This window comes from Manis pentadactyla, chromosome 4, assembly GCF_030020395.1.
Source record: "Manis pentadactyla isolate mManPen7 chromosome 4, mManPen7.hap1, whole genome shotgun sequence".
Classification (NCBI taxonomy): domain Eukaryota; kingdom Metazoa; phylum Chordata; class Mammalia; order Pholidota; family Manidae; genus Manis; species Manis pentadactyla.
This window is the reverse complement of record NC_080022.1, coordinates 27,750,194-27,767,753: the sequence shown is the minus strand read 5'-3', so window position 1 is coordinate 27,767,753 and position 17,560 is coordinate 27,750,194. Positions and strand designations below refer to the sequence as shown.

The following is a 17,560-nucleotide window of genomic DNA, read 5'->3' as shown; positions in this document are numbered from 1 at the left end:
CACTTAGACACACACACGGTGACAATGACCAGAGCTCATTTACATCTGCCTTCTTCATTTATTTTTTTTATTTGCAGGAGGAGTTGAAACAAATTTTAAGGGTGTTTTCATTTTTTCCCCCCTAAACGTGAATCATTCAAGTAAAACCAACTTAACTATAGAAATGTAGCAAAGGGGAAAGTAGCACAACCCAAGAGGTTGAGGGGTGGGGGGAGGAGAGGTGAGTACAGTCCGAATATAACATATGCATAAATGCCGTATGATTCACCTGCTCAGGACCGCCTCCCCAGAAGGCAAGCACAGGACCCATTTTAAGAGGATGTTTTCCCCCCAAACATCTGAGAATAGTTCAACTTAAAGCTTAAGGTTAAAAAAAAAAAGAAAAAAACAAAACAAACCCCCACAAACCACCCAGCCATAACCACCTTCCTTAATCGATCATAGGAGTTTCTTTTCATTTTATAAAAAGATTAATAAAAAATATTGAAAAAATTATTTTTTCATCTTATATTTGTAAAGATAATAGAATTCAGAAGTTTCTTAGAAAACAGACCAGAAACTGCTGTCCAGTTTCCACCCCTGTTGCTGAGAGATCAGCAGGACTAGAAAGTTTGGGATACTGGAGCTGCTGGTGGAGAATGGGAAGCCCAGCCCAGAAATCAGAAAATATTTGGGGGGGGGGGGGCGCATGCACACATGGGGTGTGGTTAGAGGCAACACCATGTGTACATGGCTGTGCAGAAAAGGGGAACACAAGGTGGTAAGAAAGGCCTTGAACTCCTCCTCGACATACAAAAACCAATTTTTACAAAGATCCAAGCAGTTTGGTCCCAAACTGAGGTGAACACTTCAATGTTTATTCACATGCTTTGTTTTCTCTTCAAGAATCAAAGTTGCCCAAATTAAATCTTTCTAATGGTACTACATATGCCTAAAAAAAAAGGGTGAGAGGGGGCTTTTAAAATCAGAATAAAGAAGAAGAGACTGAAAATTATCAAATTAGTCCTCTTAGCTCCAAATGAAATTACAAACAAAACTGTTGGTTTCTAATAGGGAACAAACCAAAATCCAAGTATCGCTCTCCCCTCCCTACCCCAGTCCCACCCCACACACCAACAACAAATGAGAAACAGCTAAAGCCCATCGAGAGTGTTCCATTCCAGACCTGGGCCTGCCCCAGGCTCCGAGGCCAGCCACCTGTCCAGTGGGATGCAGCGCCAGGGATGCTTTCAGCTGTAGTAGGATTCTGCCAGGCTGGTGGGCAGTAGGGGTGGGATTTTCAGCATCATCTTGAGGTTCCTCTGCTTAGCTTCTCACCAGCCATCTTCCCAGCGCTTCTCTCCCCCAGGCAGAGGCTCCATCAGAGTGGCCCCTACTCGGTTGTGGGCTGTAAACTGTCCTTCTCCTCTCTGTTCTCTGTCCCACTCTCGTCGTCTTCTATCTCCCCTTCCTCCCCACTGAACTTGTCGTGGGCCCACTTGGGGCTGGTGCTGGATTTCCGGAACATGAACCGGCCCCGACCCCGGGGAAAGGCTCCTCGGCCCCGGCCCCGGCTCACCCACTTCTCACTGCCTTCACCTTCCCGGTCATCATGCTGAGAGAAAAGAAAACTGCCATTAATGCCAGAGCAAGAGGAGCCAGAACCTTCTTACCTTCTCCTCTGTGACCACCCAAATGTGACTTTCTTAAATGAACCTATGCTCCAACCCACCTTTTTTCTCCTTTTCTGTCCTCATCCCTGTCCCTACCCTAAAAATGCTACTGATTTAGATCCAATAGACTATTCAGTTGGATGCCTTAGGATTCTAAGGCAGTAGGTTTGGGCTTTTTTAATAATGATGATGACAAAACTTTCACCAAGCACTGAAAAACCCTGACATGCATTATCTCATTTAATCCTCACATCTACTCTACTATTATCCCCTTCCACTATGTATATAGGGAAACAGGCTTAGGAACTTTAAGTAACTCCATTTTATGTAGTACACCATCTCTCAGAGGATGGGTTTGAGAAAGGCAATCACACCTGAATGTGAAAACATGTCTCATCTGGGCGGTCAGGCAGCTAAAAGAGGAAGTTACACTCAGAATGCATAGCTGGGGCACTGGCTCTTCCTGACTCCCCTACCCCCAGGAAGAACAGGCAGTGAGACCAAGGGCAAATGACCTGCTCATGGCCTCAGACCAGTTCGTGGAAAAGGTAAGACCAGAACCCAGCCTCCCATCTTCTATCTCCCCTCTTCAGTTTTATGCAAGGAGGCAGGCACTACGGCAGGGTAAAAAAATCAGAACCTACATCTCAACCCCTGCTCTGACGATCTCATGAAAGAGGAAGGAGCCAATGAAAGAATTAATGAGAAAGAGATTTTGAAAACCACAAGTCGTCATTACTTCATCAACTCCAAGGCCTCCAGGAGTCTAAACCATCTATCCACTCAAGTAGGGCTTCAGGCTCCTGGGGGGTTGGCTCAGCTAAAGGGCCAGCTGCTTCTTACCAGGGCTGCTTGTTCACCTGCCTAACCAGTCAGGTCAGCAGTGCTCCTTCGAGTGGCAGGTGGGGCAGGAAGAGGGCTTTGTATGGGCTTTAATCCTTTTGCTACAGCTGTCTCAGTCCAGCACCTATCCTGGGCCCAGCCAACACTGCCCTAGATAAAGGTTCTAGGATTCTCTACAAGTCTCAGAGCAGCTCCCAGGAACCTAGAAGAGCGAAGGCTGACTGCGCACAGTCATCTACACAACCTGTTTCCTAGCTATGCAGCTGACAACACAGACCAATCCAACCCTTCTCATGAATGACAGAGACTCAGCTCCAAGTACACCTTGGTTACAACACTGAGTCAAATCTGCTTGGATCTATGCCTGCTGTTGACATATTAAGGCTAAGAAAGCTCACTCACTGGCCATGTATTTCAGCCAAGAAGAGCCCCAACCAAAGAGACAGAGATAGACCCAGAGGTGTCTCTACATAACTGTTGAGATGAGAGAAGCCCCAGTGGCATTTCATTTTAGAGACAGATCTGTCCTCAAAGAGATCCTGACCTGTCCTTCCTGTTAATCCTGCACTGGGGAGTGACACCCTGTTACTGTGGCCTCAGGGGAGGGTTATGACTTTACCCTGGGTGAAATAAAGGTTGGCAAGAGGCTGAGGTTATGGGTGGGAAAGCAGTAAAACAAGTTCACAGACCAAAAAGGAAGAGCAACCCCTTTCTTGCTTATGCTGGAACATCTTAGATGGTAAACCTTTCAGGGCCAGAACTACTCCTGTAGAGCCCTCTCATCTTGCCATCACCACACTGTCCCACAATACACATCACCTGGTGCAATATGCCTGCACACATATTTAATCAGCTTTGGACAGACCAACTAAGGCCTCAGCATCAGCTCTCAGGTTGCCAAAGGCCCTCTGGCCCCTCCTGTAATCCCCAAGCACATACCAGGTAATACTTCTTGCTCTTGGGCGTGTACTCAGGGTCCCACTCCTCATCCCGGTTTCTCTTCTGAAAATCATTGTTACTGCTGCTGTTAGCAGAGTAGCTGCCTCTGCCCCAGCCTCTCCCTCTGGCTCGGTACTGCTGTAGCAACAAACAGTGAGAAGGAACAAAGAACCATGTCAAGAACAGAGAAAAACAGCTCCCTTCTGCTCCTTTACTGGTGTGAACAGCTGTTCTCCAGTCAATATGCTGGTCACCTGGTTTCCAGTCACTCCCTTTCTGCTTATCTGAAATCTACAGCCTAGACAGAGGGCAACACGAGTTCTGGTAAGCGGGGAGAGCCCTACAAGGCTTCTAGCTAAGTGCTCATGAATAGGAATCACAGATTCTGGGGTCTACAGACTAGATTACATATAGCAGGGGCAACAAAACAGTTTTCTGATAAACACAGAATTGTGGAAATATAGGGGCTTAGAGAGAGGGGTAGGGGGCAGGGTCTTACAAAGGTCCCTCGAGCTCTGCCTCCTCTTTCACTTGGACCCACAAAGTCTTTGGTCCCCAGTCTGGATTTATCAAAGCCAGTGGTGCTCTCCTCTCTCTCCTCTGTTTCTTCAGTGTACTCTTCCGCTTTATAGGAGTGGGATGACTGGGAGGAAGAGGAGGATGACCTGGACCGGTCTCGTGCTCTCCGATGCTTCCTATGAAAATAAAGAGCCAGGGAAATCAATAAGCCTCCAGGGTACGCACTTGGTGAGGCGGCGGTAAAGCAGCCCAGGGCAACCAGGAGTGTATCTGTGATGAAGACACTGGAGATAAATAACCTGAAAATCCCCACTTACCCACCCAGGGTACCTGGGGAGCTTCCTCCCCACTCTTGTCAGTCATATTCAGCAGCACATCCATGTCTTAGCCTGTGATGAGCACCGACCATACACAGCAGGAGGAACAGAAACATAGCCCATAGCCTCTGGCAGCTCTGTGTAATGCATGCATGAACTAGAAAGGCAGGAGGAAACCAAGGTGGCACTGACAGCCACGAGTGCCTAGTACTGGGACAGAGGCTTTGTGTATTACCATCTGTCTATGCTTTCTGTTACTTCTGTTTCTCATGGGAAGAGCCCTACCTGTCTCATGGGGCTGCTCTAAAGATTAGACAACATGCTTCAACACTTTACACTGACACAGCAGGTATGCAGTAAATGGCAACTAGCATTATTCCATATTACTATCCAATTTTAAAGAGGAGATTCAGTGACAGAGCTAAGCAGAACCTGGATTCAAATTTGCCTCTGACTAATTATACCACTCCTCCACTGAGCTCACACAGGTGGTGTTACTAAGCATAGGATCTGGTGAAACTTTCTGGAGTTGTCTCCTCCCCTCCCCGTCATCTGGGGCAATTTCAGACAAGGGCAAAGCAGCTTACTACAATGAATCACTGTCTATGGACTACAAGTCAGTGCCAGCCATGACAGGTAGAAGTGAGAGGCTACCAGCTAACTCTAAGGGGACAGAAAAGCCAGGCTCCCAGGAGTAGAGAAGGACTTCCAGGGAGAAGCTAGCCAAGAGTCAGAAACCTATCACTGTCTTCCCTGCCCTCAGTCCTCCACCATGATTACTAGCTTGGCTCCTCTCCAAGACAACTGAGATCCTCAAGAACTTAAATATTTGAATCCTACTGGCTGTTCCTAGCATTTATTCATAAAAAGGGGAAATCTAAGGTACTGTTACAGGATTCTAGTAACTCAGACATATAACTCTGACGCCTAGAAATCCGTACTACTTCAAGGCTTTCAAAAATAAGACTCCAAAAGGCCCCAGTTCGCATCCCAGTACTGCCTTTGATCAGCTGTGTGACCTTGGTGAGTCATTCTTCAGGCATATGAGACAGAGTTCTTATAAGCTGAAGTGTGATATATAATGAGAACAGTGACCTATCATTTTCTCCTTGTCCCAAACACAGAATACTAGGGTTGCAAGAGACCACTGTTCAAAGTTACACAGCAAGGCAGGTACAGGCATGTGTTCCAGGCAAAGGATTCAGGCTCAGTAACCCAAACCTGGCCCAAAAACGCCTGAGCAGTTCTGCCCCTGTCCACCAGTGGTAGCAGACGGGACTGCTATACCACCCCTCCCATTCCCTGGCGAGGGCCAGCAGGTCCTTCACCAACGGGCAGCCCTGAAAGCCTAAGTGACACAGTGGAAAAGAAGACAAAGAAGGACAGAAGATCTGAGTTTTGATACTGGCAGATACTTGTGTGAGTTCGGACAAATCCTTCTGAGCTTATTAGTTATTAGTTTCTTTATCTTTCAAAGGGGCAAAATGAGTATCACAGACCAACTGTCCAACTTATCTCACAGAACTGTTACCAGAAAATGGATACAAAAATGCTTGCAGCTGAAGCTCAGAAACAGCAAAAGTGAAGGGGTGGGGCTTCAACTCTTCTAATGTTTAATAAGACATGATTGAAAAGTCATGGAACTTTCAAAAATGTAACAGAAACGACAGGACCTTGACATGAATGCTGCCCTATGAAATTCAACAATGCTACCTTTGTTTAAAGACTATTGGGAACACTTTTCTTGGAAGTGTCTGCGAAACTAGTTTATAAGGCATTTAAAATCAACAATCTTGTCCTATCTAGTCCCGCCCTGTTTCTTTGATCAAACAGTATTATTACCCAACAACAACTAAGAGCCATTTCTAGAATATAACTTCTCCATGAAGATTTGGAATGAAAAAGAACATGTCTAAAACTGCAAAAGGGATTCCCAAATGATTCCCCACATTGTCCCTACAGCCAAATTAACTCCCAGGAGGCCTTCCCTAGATAAGGATCAACTGCTCTGATGCAAAAGTTCTGTTTTCAAACTAGGGACTTACTTGACAGGGGGTACATAAAAAAATTTTTTTGAACTACACAAGCTGCTATCATGCCCAGGCTTAAAGTCCTCTGGCTTGGAAGGTCTGGTGTTACAGCCTAAGGTAGGCAGACAAGATTCCACTCGAGAGTCTGAATGAGATGACAGGCAGGGGCTTACGTACTTCTGCTTCTTTGATCCTTTGTGAGTTTTCTCTGTTTTCTCAGCTGACCTTTCCCTCGAGTGGCTTGAGTCACGGGAATCCACTGATTCTCTTGATTTACCTCGTTTAAGATCTCTCTCCTTATGTTTTTTACGACGTTCAATATCAAGACGGAGATCAACAGGATCATCTTTGTATTTTCCCTCAGCCTGCCAAAGATCAGAATTAAGGTTTTTGGGATTCAAGGCTGCCAACTCAACCACCCCAAAACTTGTGGTTTCTATTCCAAAAGAGCAGTGCAGAGGAAGCACTGGGAATGTGAGGCATCGCACCCAAGCTTGGGAGGGATACAGGACATCCCACAGAAGTCACTTCATGAGGGTCCCTTACAGAGCCCAAACCAGTTCTCTACAATAGTGCTGATAGCCTTCTGAAGATGTTACATATTGATCTCAGTTTCAGTAATGACTTTGGCTAGCCTACAAGCTGACAAGGCCAAGATCAGCTCTGGCAGCTGGCTGGTTAGGCTGACTTAGGCTCAGCCACCAATAGGAGTGCAAATGCTCACACTCCCTACCTACACTGTAGCAACCACCCTGGGATTATCCTGTACTTGAAATTTTCTCTGGGTACTGAGTCCAAAAACAGACAATGGGACTTGAGCAGCCTTTCAACATGTTTACTTATACTGAAAACTTCCTCCACAGATGGAGTACCAAAAACCATTAATAGAGAATTCATAAAGTGGCAATACCAGGTCAAAGTTAACTGAAACAAGGGAAAAAACCTTTTTTACTAACTTCCTAGAAGTTTAATCACAGTGTATAGACGCTGCAGGTACAGAATAAACCTGGCAACAGCAACAGCCTGTGCCACCCCAAACCACCAAGGCAAGGGCTCGGCTCTCAACAGTACTTGGGAAACTCAGTGAGCACAGAGATACAAGGTAGTTTCAGTACATTACACACCAGGACTTGCTTCATAGAAGCAAAACCTCTCTAAAGAGAAAGGAATGAGTTCACTCTATATTACCATTTGATTTACACAAACTACTGAGCTTTTTGTTGAAATAAAGCTTAATTTTAATTAACAGGAGTGGTATAGGTAGTGAGGTTTATTTTACCATGTTTGTTTCTGAGGGAATGCAGCCTCAGCACCCTCAAAAGACAAAAAGAAAAAAACAGCTGCTGCTCCCTTACGCAGTGCAGGCAGCTCCTCTAATGAGTCGGCTTTATGAGGCATAGAGGATGAAATCTCTTATGTTTCAAAACCTTGGGTTTCACCTGGTTAGTGCTAAGCTAGCGGGTATTTGGAAAAAAAGAAAAGGGGGATGATAGAAGGAGAGAGATTGTGCAAGAGTGTCTCTCATCACACTAACCAAGACACATTTGTCTGGAAAACCTGAAGATTAATATTTTTAGAAAAGGTCTCAGCAGCACTGGAAGAGCCAACTCTAATTTGAGATTTCAACTGTATTTGTGAATGAAAGTCAATAAATACTAATATTTTTTTAAAACCCAAATCTACTATTTCACAGTAAAAAACTGCATTCAAGCTTTAACCTGGTAATTAATAGTGTTTACGTGCACATCACTGCAAATGTAGCTGGGCTATCAAAGTAATGTTTACGTTTTCAAGTAACAGTAACCAACAAATGATAAATATGGTACAATGTTAGGAAAAAAACTGGACTAGCTGCTTAAAACAGTCTATCATGTTAAGATTATGAATATTCACTCTCCTCTGACATGCATGTCTTTTTGAAATCATGGTTGGAAATAGTGCATGTATATAGTTGATTTGATAATACTTACAAGCAGAAAAATATCACAAAAAGTTTCTTCTCTCATCATGGGCACTTGTTCCAAAACTCCTCTCTTTTTTTTCTCAAGCTCACCTCAATAGACTTTGGGGTCATTTACCATATTCTAACCACTTCACAAAGGTTGTTGATACATTTAATAAAAATTAACCCTTTGTAGTTCATTTTTAGAATTATGCCCATCCTTAAAAGAAAAACACAAACTTAAGTAGAGAGTAATTTAAACAAACACATTTCTGTCAAGTTCATGCCCAACGCACTCATTTTGTTGGAATTACTGATCAAAGCAACAGTTCACCTTGTAGCCAGGTTCCCGGGGACTTTTCATTTCATCATGAGCCAAACCGTGTTTTCTGAATGTACTGGGGGAAATGTCTATCCTCCTGAAATTGAAAACACAAAATCTGTTTAGTATTCCATAGTGTGAATACAGTACTGGTAATATTCTAATTTGTAACTTGAGTAATGGAAATCATACACATTGCTTCTTATAATTATGTTTCATAACTTACATACATATTACTTACATTCTTTGCTTAAATATTCATACTCTCCCATATGTGTGCACCTGTATGCATGCACGCACATGCACACACACAAAACCCCTACTTCTCTGTCAAACTCAGGGAGAAGAAACTCATTCCTTTCCAGTACTGTTAGAGCTATGAAGACAGACTCACCTGCACCCATGCCTGTATCTCAAGTTCACATCAAGATTATCTGCTCCCTGCTAATAACCTCAAAGAGCATTTTTCATCTTGGGAATTAGAATATAATGGCCCATTATTTACCTATGAGATGAGGGCTAGGTGAGAAGCAACCGCCCGGCATGTACACACATCCCCAAAGACCCCCAAATCCAAGACTGCTATACAAACACGGTTCTCCTACCCACTGCCAACAGGGTCAAGAGGTCTAGACTATTAAGGAATTAAAGATAAGGCCAACTTTGTTTCTAGACAGAGTCCCTGTTGGCTGAACAGATACCACACAACCAAATGTGACACTCTTCAAACCTGCTAGGCTTTTAAAATCCTTTGATAATTGTACAAGCTCCCCCACCAGCAGCACCCATCTGCTGCAAATTCTTTCAAAAGAGTAAGTGATAGATGAAGCACATGGGTAGCTTAAAGAAACTGAATGTTTACTCTACCTATAGAAAGCTCACACCCAGCTGGCAAGACTACAAAGGGTTCGTCTATATCAAAAGAGCCATTTTCCTCAGGCCAAAAGTGAGAAACCATAGTCACCAAAGCACAGCCTTTCCATTCACAGCTCTAAATGCCCACGACCACCCTACAGTCTGGAAGTGGTAACTAAATTCTGCTGCTAATGCATCTAACACAGCAAAAATAAGGAAAGTTTAGTAAGTGATGAGCAGTCTTTTATCACCTCCAGCGTAAGGCTGAGGTCCTCACCTGTGTATCTCCGGGCTTTTCTTATTTTTAGCTGCCTCCTGCTCAGTTCCTCTCTTTAGATATTTAGTAAAGCGTTCATGCAATGTCATTCCTGAGGACCCAAAGTGATGCTCTGTGGAAATTCAAAGAAAAACATGATGTGTTATCAAAGGCAGACACAATACAACTCTTTTGCAGGAATATGCAGCCACAGAGATGTGACTGAAGTAGTTAAATCCATGTAAGAGACATACTGAAGAGAGTAGGGGAAAGGCTGGTTCAGACAGAATCCAGTTTACACACTGGATTTCCACCACAGCTCCCTTATCTTAGGACATGCATACAGAGAGAAAAGCCTGGGGCTTGCGTCTCTTTGAATCACAACACCAACTCCTCGAGTTTAAATTTCAGATGGAACCTGCAAGTGGCCCAACCCAACTTCAGTTACCACTTCTCTCTGCCATTCCCCAACCTGCCCACCTCCATTTGCCCAGGAGATGGTAGAATGTGAGGAAGAAATTCACACAAAAAGGTCTACAGAGACCTCTAGAGGCTTCCACCTGCTGGAAAGAGAGAGGTGCTAGAAAGCCACTTTTCATACCTCCTTTCTCCAGTATTATAAACCTTCATGTGAAGGATTTTTCCCATCCTCACAATCCTAGGTTCCTAAACTAGCACTTCAAAATGTTCAGCTCTGTAATTAAATAGTGGAAATTTCTCCCTGGAAGGAATTTCCATGGAGTCACTTGCTAGCTTCAAAGGCCCTTTTGGTGAGATAAAGGGCCCCAAAAGGCTCCCTGATACACCCACTCATCCTACTGCTTGTAACACAGGAAGCTAAGGAAAGGGAGCCTGAAGGAGGCTGGGGTCTGGACTCACCTTTAACATGATGAACAATGGTCACTATATGCTGAGCAAACAGTTCTGAGGGGCTCCGCTGAGACTGAGCTGACTGTATGTGCTGGAAAATGGAACGAAATTCCTGTTCCTTTTTGTTGCTATGGACTAGATCCCGACAAAGTTTGCGTTCCTGAGCCAATAAGCCACTGGGTCTGCAGAAGAAACACAGGGAGGGCCAATGTAACAAGATACACAGAACATTAAAACCCTAAATATGCATTGTTTTTATCAAAGAGTTTTAAATGGATTTGCAAAGTTCCTTTTTTCTCTTCCTCTCCACGTTCAAAGTGACCTTAGTGCACTGTTTACTATGGGAAAAAGCATCCAAAACTTCTCATCCCTTTTTCCCTTGGGATCTTTCACAGGAACAAATGGGCAGGGTGAAGTGTTAGGCTTCAGTGACTCTGTTTTTGGGGTCACTGCTGATTTTAACACACACAACAAATGGGAAGGTATTTTAAAAGATCAACAGCTTGGCCAGCCAGGGCCACTCAGTGAAGTGACAATGGAGGCGGGGGGGGGGGGGGGGGGGGGACATGGCTGGAATGCTGCACAGGCAGACTTCCAACTGGCTGTGCAGTTTTTACACCAAATGAAAAACAGCTTTGGCCTCAGCTCTCTTTCCTGAAGTCTGCCACCTTCCAGTCCCAACTTTAAAACTGCTAACAGTATTTGATGAGGCCTGCGGAAACGGATAGCTCCACAAGCAAAATACATCATAAGCACATTTTAAGGAAGAAAATGGGAAGACAGGGCTGGGTGGGAAGATAGAGAGCAAGAGAGGAGAAGGAACCCAGCCCCAAGAAAGCCAGTCACTAAAGACCAAAAAGACACTTCGCCACCCTATGTATTGCCCCAGCACACAATCCCTTAGCGACACACACTTCTCTGAAAACAGGTGACCATAAGGATACTTGGCCAGCAGGGGAGATACAGAAAGGGCCTCTCCTGGTTCCAGAATGTCTTCAGGGAGAGGAGTGAGGAGACATCACTTGGGCCACTAAAGCCCTGAGGATCAAGAAGGACTACATCTCACCTTGCAAGGTCCTCATCAAAAGAGTCCATCCGGACATTGACCTGGGCCTCTCGAGTAATGGAAAAAGAAGACTTCCCTGTGGAAAAGTCTCCTTTGGCTCCCAGCTTCTCTCTGCTCTCCGAGGTCTTTCTCGGGGGAGGTGATGAACTTTTCTCCTGGACTGCTTTGTAAGCGGTCACTCGGAAATTCTTTTCAGGCACAAACCCCCTGTGCCCACTTTCGGTTCTCTTGGGACCTCCCCGATCCTCCTTTTTGGATCTCTCTGAGAAAGACTCCTCCTCCATCTCCTCTGTTTTCCTTTGCTTTTCCTTCCCTGGAGGTGCATACACCAGGCCCTCCCATTTGCCAGACTTCTCCTCCTCCTGGTTTTTGTTTGCACCTGCTATGACTTTTGACATGAATTTGGGTTCATCATCAAACTCAGATTCCTTCCTTCCCTTAGCTTTGTCCTTATCTTGATCATCCATCTCCTCCTTGTGGAAATCAGCCATCTTCTTCTCAAAGTCATCTCGGAGCTTATATCTTTTGGGTGACTGGCTACCCCGAAAAGGTTTCTCACTATCAGTTTTGGGAGCAAAGGGATCAGATTTCATTTTCGATTCACTCAAGCCCGTGTCAGAGAAGCTCCCTTTATCTTTCATTTTCTCTTTATCGCTATTTGTTTGTTTCTGTTCCTTATCTTTTCCATTCTCTGTTTTCTGTTCTTCTAGATACCTAGTTATAAAAACAAAAAGGAGACACACACAAGACGCTTCTTAAACAACCTGACCTAAAACAGCACCATATGTTCTTGGGTTTCTGACTGAACAAATACGTCTTGTGGATTCCAGTGTTACCGAAGGACTATTTGGTTACTTTCTAGTAATTTCTGAAAAACTGCCCTTCACAGATTTATGAATTTGGCATTTAAGAGAAAAATATATGGTCTGTGGAGTTGTGTCTTACAAAAGCAACAAAAAGAAAATAGCAAAGGTAAGTTTTAGGATACTAAAAAATAAAACTTACTTACCTGTAAGTGGTCTAGGAAAAAAAAAAATTAAGGTCTTATCCAACCTTCACTCAGTCACTTAAAATCTGCTTTCAGCAAAGTTAACATAGAATGTTCAACCTTGGACTGTTTTGCTTTTATACAACTCACATTTGGAAATACAAGTTTCAAGAGACCTCAAATTTGCTTCAAGTCACCTAGAAGATCTAAATATGAAATATACTGTGAACACAAATAAGAACAAAACACGTTAATTCAGGAGGGGGGCAAAAATCATCCCACTCTTTCTTGTGAAAAAGCAGAGTTTGCCATCTTCTATAAGATTCATAGTGCTGCCGAGAACAAAACAAAATTTACATTTTAAGTAGACTTACTGAAGGCTGGAAAGCAGAGATTCTGAACATCTCATTTGTACTAGCGGAGAAAGTCTAATCAAGTTATAGTTGCATTAACATGACAAAGAAGAATCAAATAATAGGACATCAAAGAATATGCTAGTAAGAAAGAAGAAAAAAAAAAAAGGAGACCACTTGCCCATTAAGTCTCTTAACCACCTGGTCCCAGTGCAACTTGCCTGTTGGCGTCTCCACCAGCCCAATCCCATCCAACCACACAAATATACATTCAGGTTCAAACTCACCGTGTCCCCCAAGTAGAAAGACGGAAGCACTGCCACATCCTCTCCTAACACGCAGCCTGGTTGGCTTCTACTGGGACATACGCCCACCTTGTGATTTTAAAACAAGGCCTTCCTGGACTAAGCCTTGGACTTCCCCATTCTGCCCAGTCTCCTCAACTGGAGGGTGTGAGGGTGCAGCTCTTCACCATGATGGGCTGGTGCAGATCAGTCACAGTAGATGGTGGGTCTTAGAGGGTCTAAGAGCTCCAATGGCCATTCATTTTGGCAAAGACCATGTTTTTTGATAGCTGACCCACAAATCTCTACTGTTGTCTGGCTTATATTGGTAGAATCCAAGGTAAATTTTAAATGTGAAAACATTGCAGAGCAGTCTAAAGAAACTTTATGCTGCAATACACATTCAGGAAGCTAGGAAAGCCAGAGCTAAGCTAAAGTTTTCCTTGGGTGATGCTTTCAAAGTTTGCTAATGAAAGTTTAGGAACTGGGAATAACCTTATTACCATAAATCAGAGCTCTAATTTAGGTCTCATTACAATTAAACTGCCAGTTGGTGAGATCAAAACAAGCAGGCAGGGGAAACAAGGTACTTGCCTCTTTGTATAGGCTGCTCCTCCTGAAGCGGAAGTCTCCTCCTTCTGAGAAGAGCCATATGTGGAGCCAGTGGCCGGTGGACTCTTACCCACAGGACTCTTTTTGGATGGACTCAAGGACCCAGAGCCATGGTCGAACTGACCTTGGTGTGTCCCAGCCTGGTATCCAGTACCACTCTGCAGAGTTGAGCCCATCTGGGAAGTGCTGGAAAGTGGAGGGCTAGGTTTTGGCACAGGGCTAGGACGGGGTGACCGCCGCCTCACCACTACAGACTGGAGTGGACTTTTGAGAGCAGGGCTTCGCTCCCGAGGACTCAGCTCAGAAACTGCTGAGGCCCGCGATGCAGAACCAGCACTGTATGTGGTGGCATCTGGCCATGGCTTCGAGCTCTCAGACGGTTTTGTATCTTGAGAGGTGCCTCCAGAAAATGTTTGTTCCTTGGTCTCATCTCCCTGGTTATCCCCGGCAGCCTGAGATGGCCGGCTATCCTTGGAAGAGGACTTTTTCTCTTTTGCCGACTTGCGCTTAGAAGACTCGACTCGGCTGTGGTTGGAGGAAGAACGAGAGGAGGATGACCGCCTTGACCTGTCAGAGGAAGACTTATCGGAGTTTCTGGAGTGGCTCCTGGACCTTGGTGAAGGAGATCTTCTCTTTGGGGACCGGGATCGGGAACGGCCCCTACGAGGACTGTATGCTTGCCGATAATTCTGCCAGTTTGAGCGGTAGTTTCCATAGCCTCCTCGGTTATACTGGCCCCATGGATAAAAGCCTCTGTTGCGCCCACGAAAATAATAGGGCCTTCTATAGCCTCTGTTGTGACCTCGGAAATCCCGATTTTGATATACTCGTGGGTGATTTCTCTCTCTGTTATGAGCTGGAGAATATGATCTAGAACGAGACCTAGAACTGAAAAGGGGGATAGGGTGGGGGACGGGAGGAAAGAGAAATATTTTAATTTTTGACACATTTTTATTCAAAAAAACCTGCCAAAAAAGAAGTAACATTCTGAAAGTCCTGCTCTTATGTTTCATTTATTTTGTTTTGTTTTCAAAGAAAGGGTAAAAACTTAAATAATCTCACTGCTTATGGCCAATATTAAGTACAAAAATACAACTAAGAATCACTTTAACAAATAAGTCAGAGACTACTTCATTAATACTGTAGCACACTTTAAATGGAAAGATATTTCAATAGTGACTTGAAGAGTATCAAAATGCTCTTCCTGTAATAAACTAAACAAAGATCATTTTAACGAAGTGCTAGAGTTTCACATGCACCAGGGATTTCACAGACCCTAGATCACTGGAAATGAGGAAGAATGCAAAGCTGTGGCACCCAGACTAGGTCCAGACCATCATGTTCTCTGGCCCTATGCTATTTTAACACTCTACTTCCCATCCTAAAGCTCTCTGTACAGGGCTAATTTCTTAGGTTCCACCAAGACCTGGGGTTGTTAAAAACAGTTACAACAGGTCTAAATCAAAGAACACTTAAGTACGGACTTAGAGAATGAAGCTGTTCAAAGCTTGAAATAATTTATTGAAATCAGATCAGTAAAGCATACATATATTGGTTTTTTACTGGGGACCTCCTGGATATATATGGCCTCACTACTCACTCAGAAAGGCAAGTTTCTGTGGCTGACACATGGTCTTATCTAGGTGCCACAAGAGGGCACCATCCGACTGTGAGACACCCAAGTACACAGGAAGTTATCAAAGAAACTACAGAAACAGCCCCTCTACTTGCACATCTTTCAAGTCACCCTTAAGCCTAATGCTGGGGTCTTCATTTAAACAATATAGCACTCTCATCTGGCAAAGATACATTTCCAGGGATTCAACATTAACCTAACTTTGTAAAAATTACATGTTCATAAATGCCAGGCTGTCAATAATAGGGAGCTTTGTTTCCATCAAAAAGTCAACTTTATTTGTTGGTGTAAAATTCCACTGGGGTTCCTGGGTACCACTTGCCAACTATGATACAGATCATTAACATTAACCACTACTCCTAAGTAGTTTCATAGAAATAAATAAAATTACTAGAACTCTCTCCAAAAATGTTTTCTTTGTAAATAGAAGAATAAAAACCCTTCAGTTATCAGCAGGCCTTTGCCTATCAGGCCTGACTGGGAACAGGTGCATTTTGTTTGCTTGCTTGCTTCTTTTATAAACAACTTCACTTTGGAAATGTGACAGGTTTTAACAGCTAAACAAAATGATGTTTTTAAAAAGAAACTTACATTCTATTTAATGGAAAGAAGATAATGTAGGATGATCTGCTACTACTTACTACCCATGGTGCTCAGGTTCTCCACCCCAAGAACAAGAGCGACTGCCAAAGATACATCATCCTGCTGCTGTAAGACTGCTATGTGAGTACAATTAAAAACACAACTTACCTTCCACAATTTTCATTCGAACACAGTAACAATATAAGAGAAGAAGGAAGAGGCAGATGCAGGCTATGAAACTGAATAGGAGCCAATTAAACGGCTATGCATGACAGAGGTGATACACCACCAGCACTAAGGAGGGTTCAACTCAAGTTCCCATCCTCAGGAGCCACTGCTGCTTCCTCGCCAATTACTGGTGAGGGCCCTGTGACATACTGCATCCAAAACCCGCAGTCACTGCACAGACACAGGAATATGAGTCTCTGCAGATTGCAAATTAAGTTATTTACAATAAGTCACTTAAAAGGATACAGTCTGTGAAATACAAGGAAACAATTTTCTCCAATTCTGTAGAACTCAGCAGTTAAGTTAATTTAAAGGTTTTCTCAAACTCTCTGGATAGTATACTTTCCTTGTAGGAGGGAAAAACAAGAGAAAAAAACCATGAAACAGATAAGCCAGAAATAAAAACTGAACATCCAGCAGGTGGCAAGTTTATCTGTTTCTAAAAAGCAGAGAAATCAGACTAAAATCAAGTATAAAAACCAGTTTTCTGGTGGAGAAATTCCTCCAAAGAAACAACCTGCTAAGAGAGCACATAAAGTGGGCCTGAACTGACCCCAACACACACTGCCTCCCTACGGTGCTTCTCCCTCACTGCCAAGTCAATGACCATGCCAAACAATTTGTAGACAATGACATCTGTGCAGACCTATCTGCCCAGAACTCCACGTATCACGTATCACACATAACTTCAGAGCAGCTTAACCTTTCACATTTGGTTTAGGTCCCTTCAATTTTGTCTCTCTGTTTCAGATGAATAGCCTCTTGTTTTCGAATCAATTATTTAGTTCCCATTTACTAGATTAAGTTTTAAAATGTTACCTTTCAGATCCAAATGAGCTGGTTTAAACAGCCCAAATCAAAAGACTCTGGGTACAAAGTAGTTACTGAGTCTCTACTCAGTTCCATGGCCTTGACAACAACTTTCCCAGGTAGGTATAAATATATTTAATGGGTTCTCTCTCTCTTTTCTTTCTTTTTTGGGGGGGGCAGTGTGGGGGCAGGGGCGAGAAGGTGGGATAGAATTTTACCTATGTAGACTTGGACACCATTGGGCAACAGACTCTGGCCAAAGGCTTGAACAAAGTTTGGTATAAAAATGCATGCCCACAAAACATGGGAGAGAGAGGAGGAAAAAAGCCAGGAGTGTGGTTGTCCTCAAGGTGTGGTATTATCTTTATTAAAATATATATATATATCTAGTGTTTCTTTGGTTTGAGGGAGAGGCTCAAAGTTTGTAACTTCCTAATCTACATTACACTGGAATCA

At 43.7% G+C, this 17,560-nt stretch overlaps 1 protein-coding gene across 4 annotated transcripts in view; it reads right to left on the bottom strand.

Annotated features, from left to right (window-relative positions):
• Window positions 1–38: 38 nt before the first annotated feature.
• THRAP3 (thyroid hormone receptor associated protein 3) overlaps window positions 39–17,560 on the bottom strand; it is a 61,752-nt gene continuing 44,230 nt past the window's right edge. For 3 of the 4 annotated variants that reach the window (XM_036876498.2, XM_057500004.1, XM_057500006.1), the window contains 9 exons: window positions 13,831–14,736; window positions 11,612–12,325; window positions 10,555–10,727; window positions 9,697–9,808; window positions 8,577–8,661; window positions 6,478–6,665; window positions 3,934–4,129; window positions 3,435–3,572; window positions 39–1,594 (listed from right to left, as the gene is read on the bottom strand). In XM_036876498.2, coding sequence (XP_036732393.2) covers window positions 1,373–1,594; window positions 3,435–3,572; window positions 3,934–4,129; window positions 6,478–6,665; window positions 8,577–8,661; window positions 9,697–9,808; window positions 10,555–10,727; window positions 11,612–12,325; window positions 13,831–14,736 — 2,734 coding nt within the window. In that variant the 3' untranslated portion in view covers window positions 39–1,372. The remainder of the gene's footprint in view (window positions 1,595–3,434; window positions 3,573–3,933; window positions 4,130–6,477; window positions 6,666–8,576; window positions 8,662–9,696; window positions 9,809–10,554; window positions 10,728–11,611; window positions 12,326–13,830; window positions 14,737–17,560) is intronic. The other variant, XM_057500007.1, reaches the window with a different exon arrangement.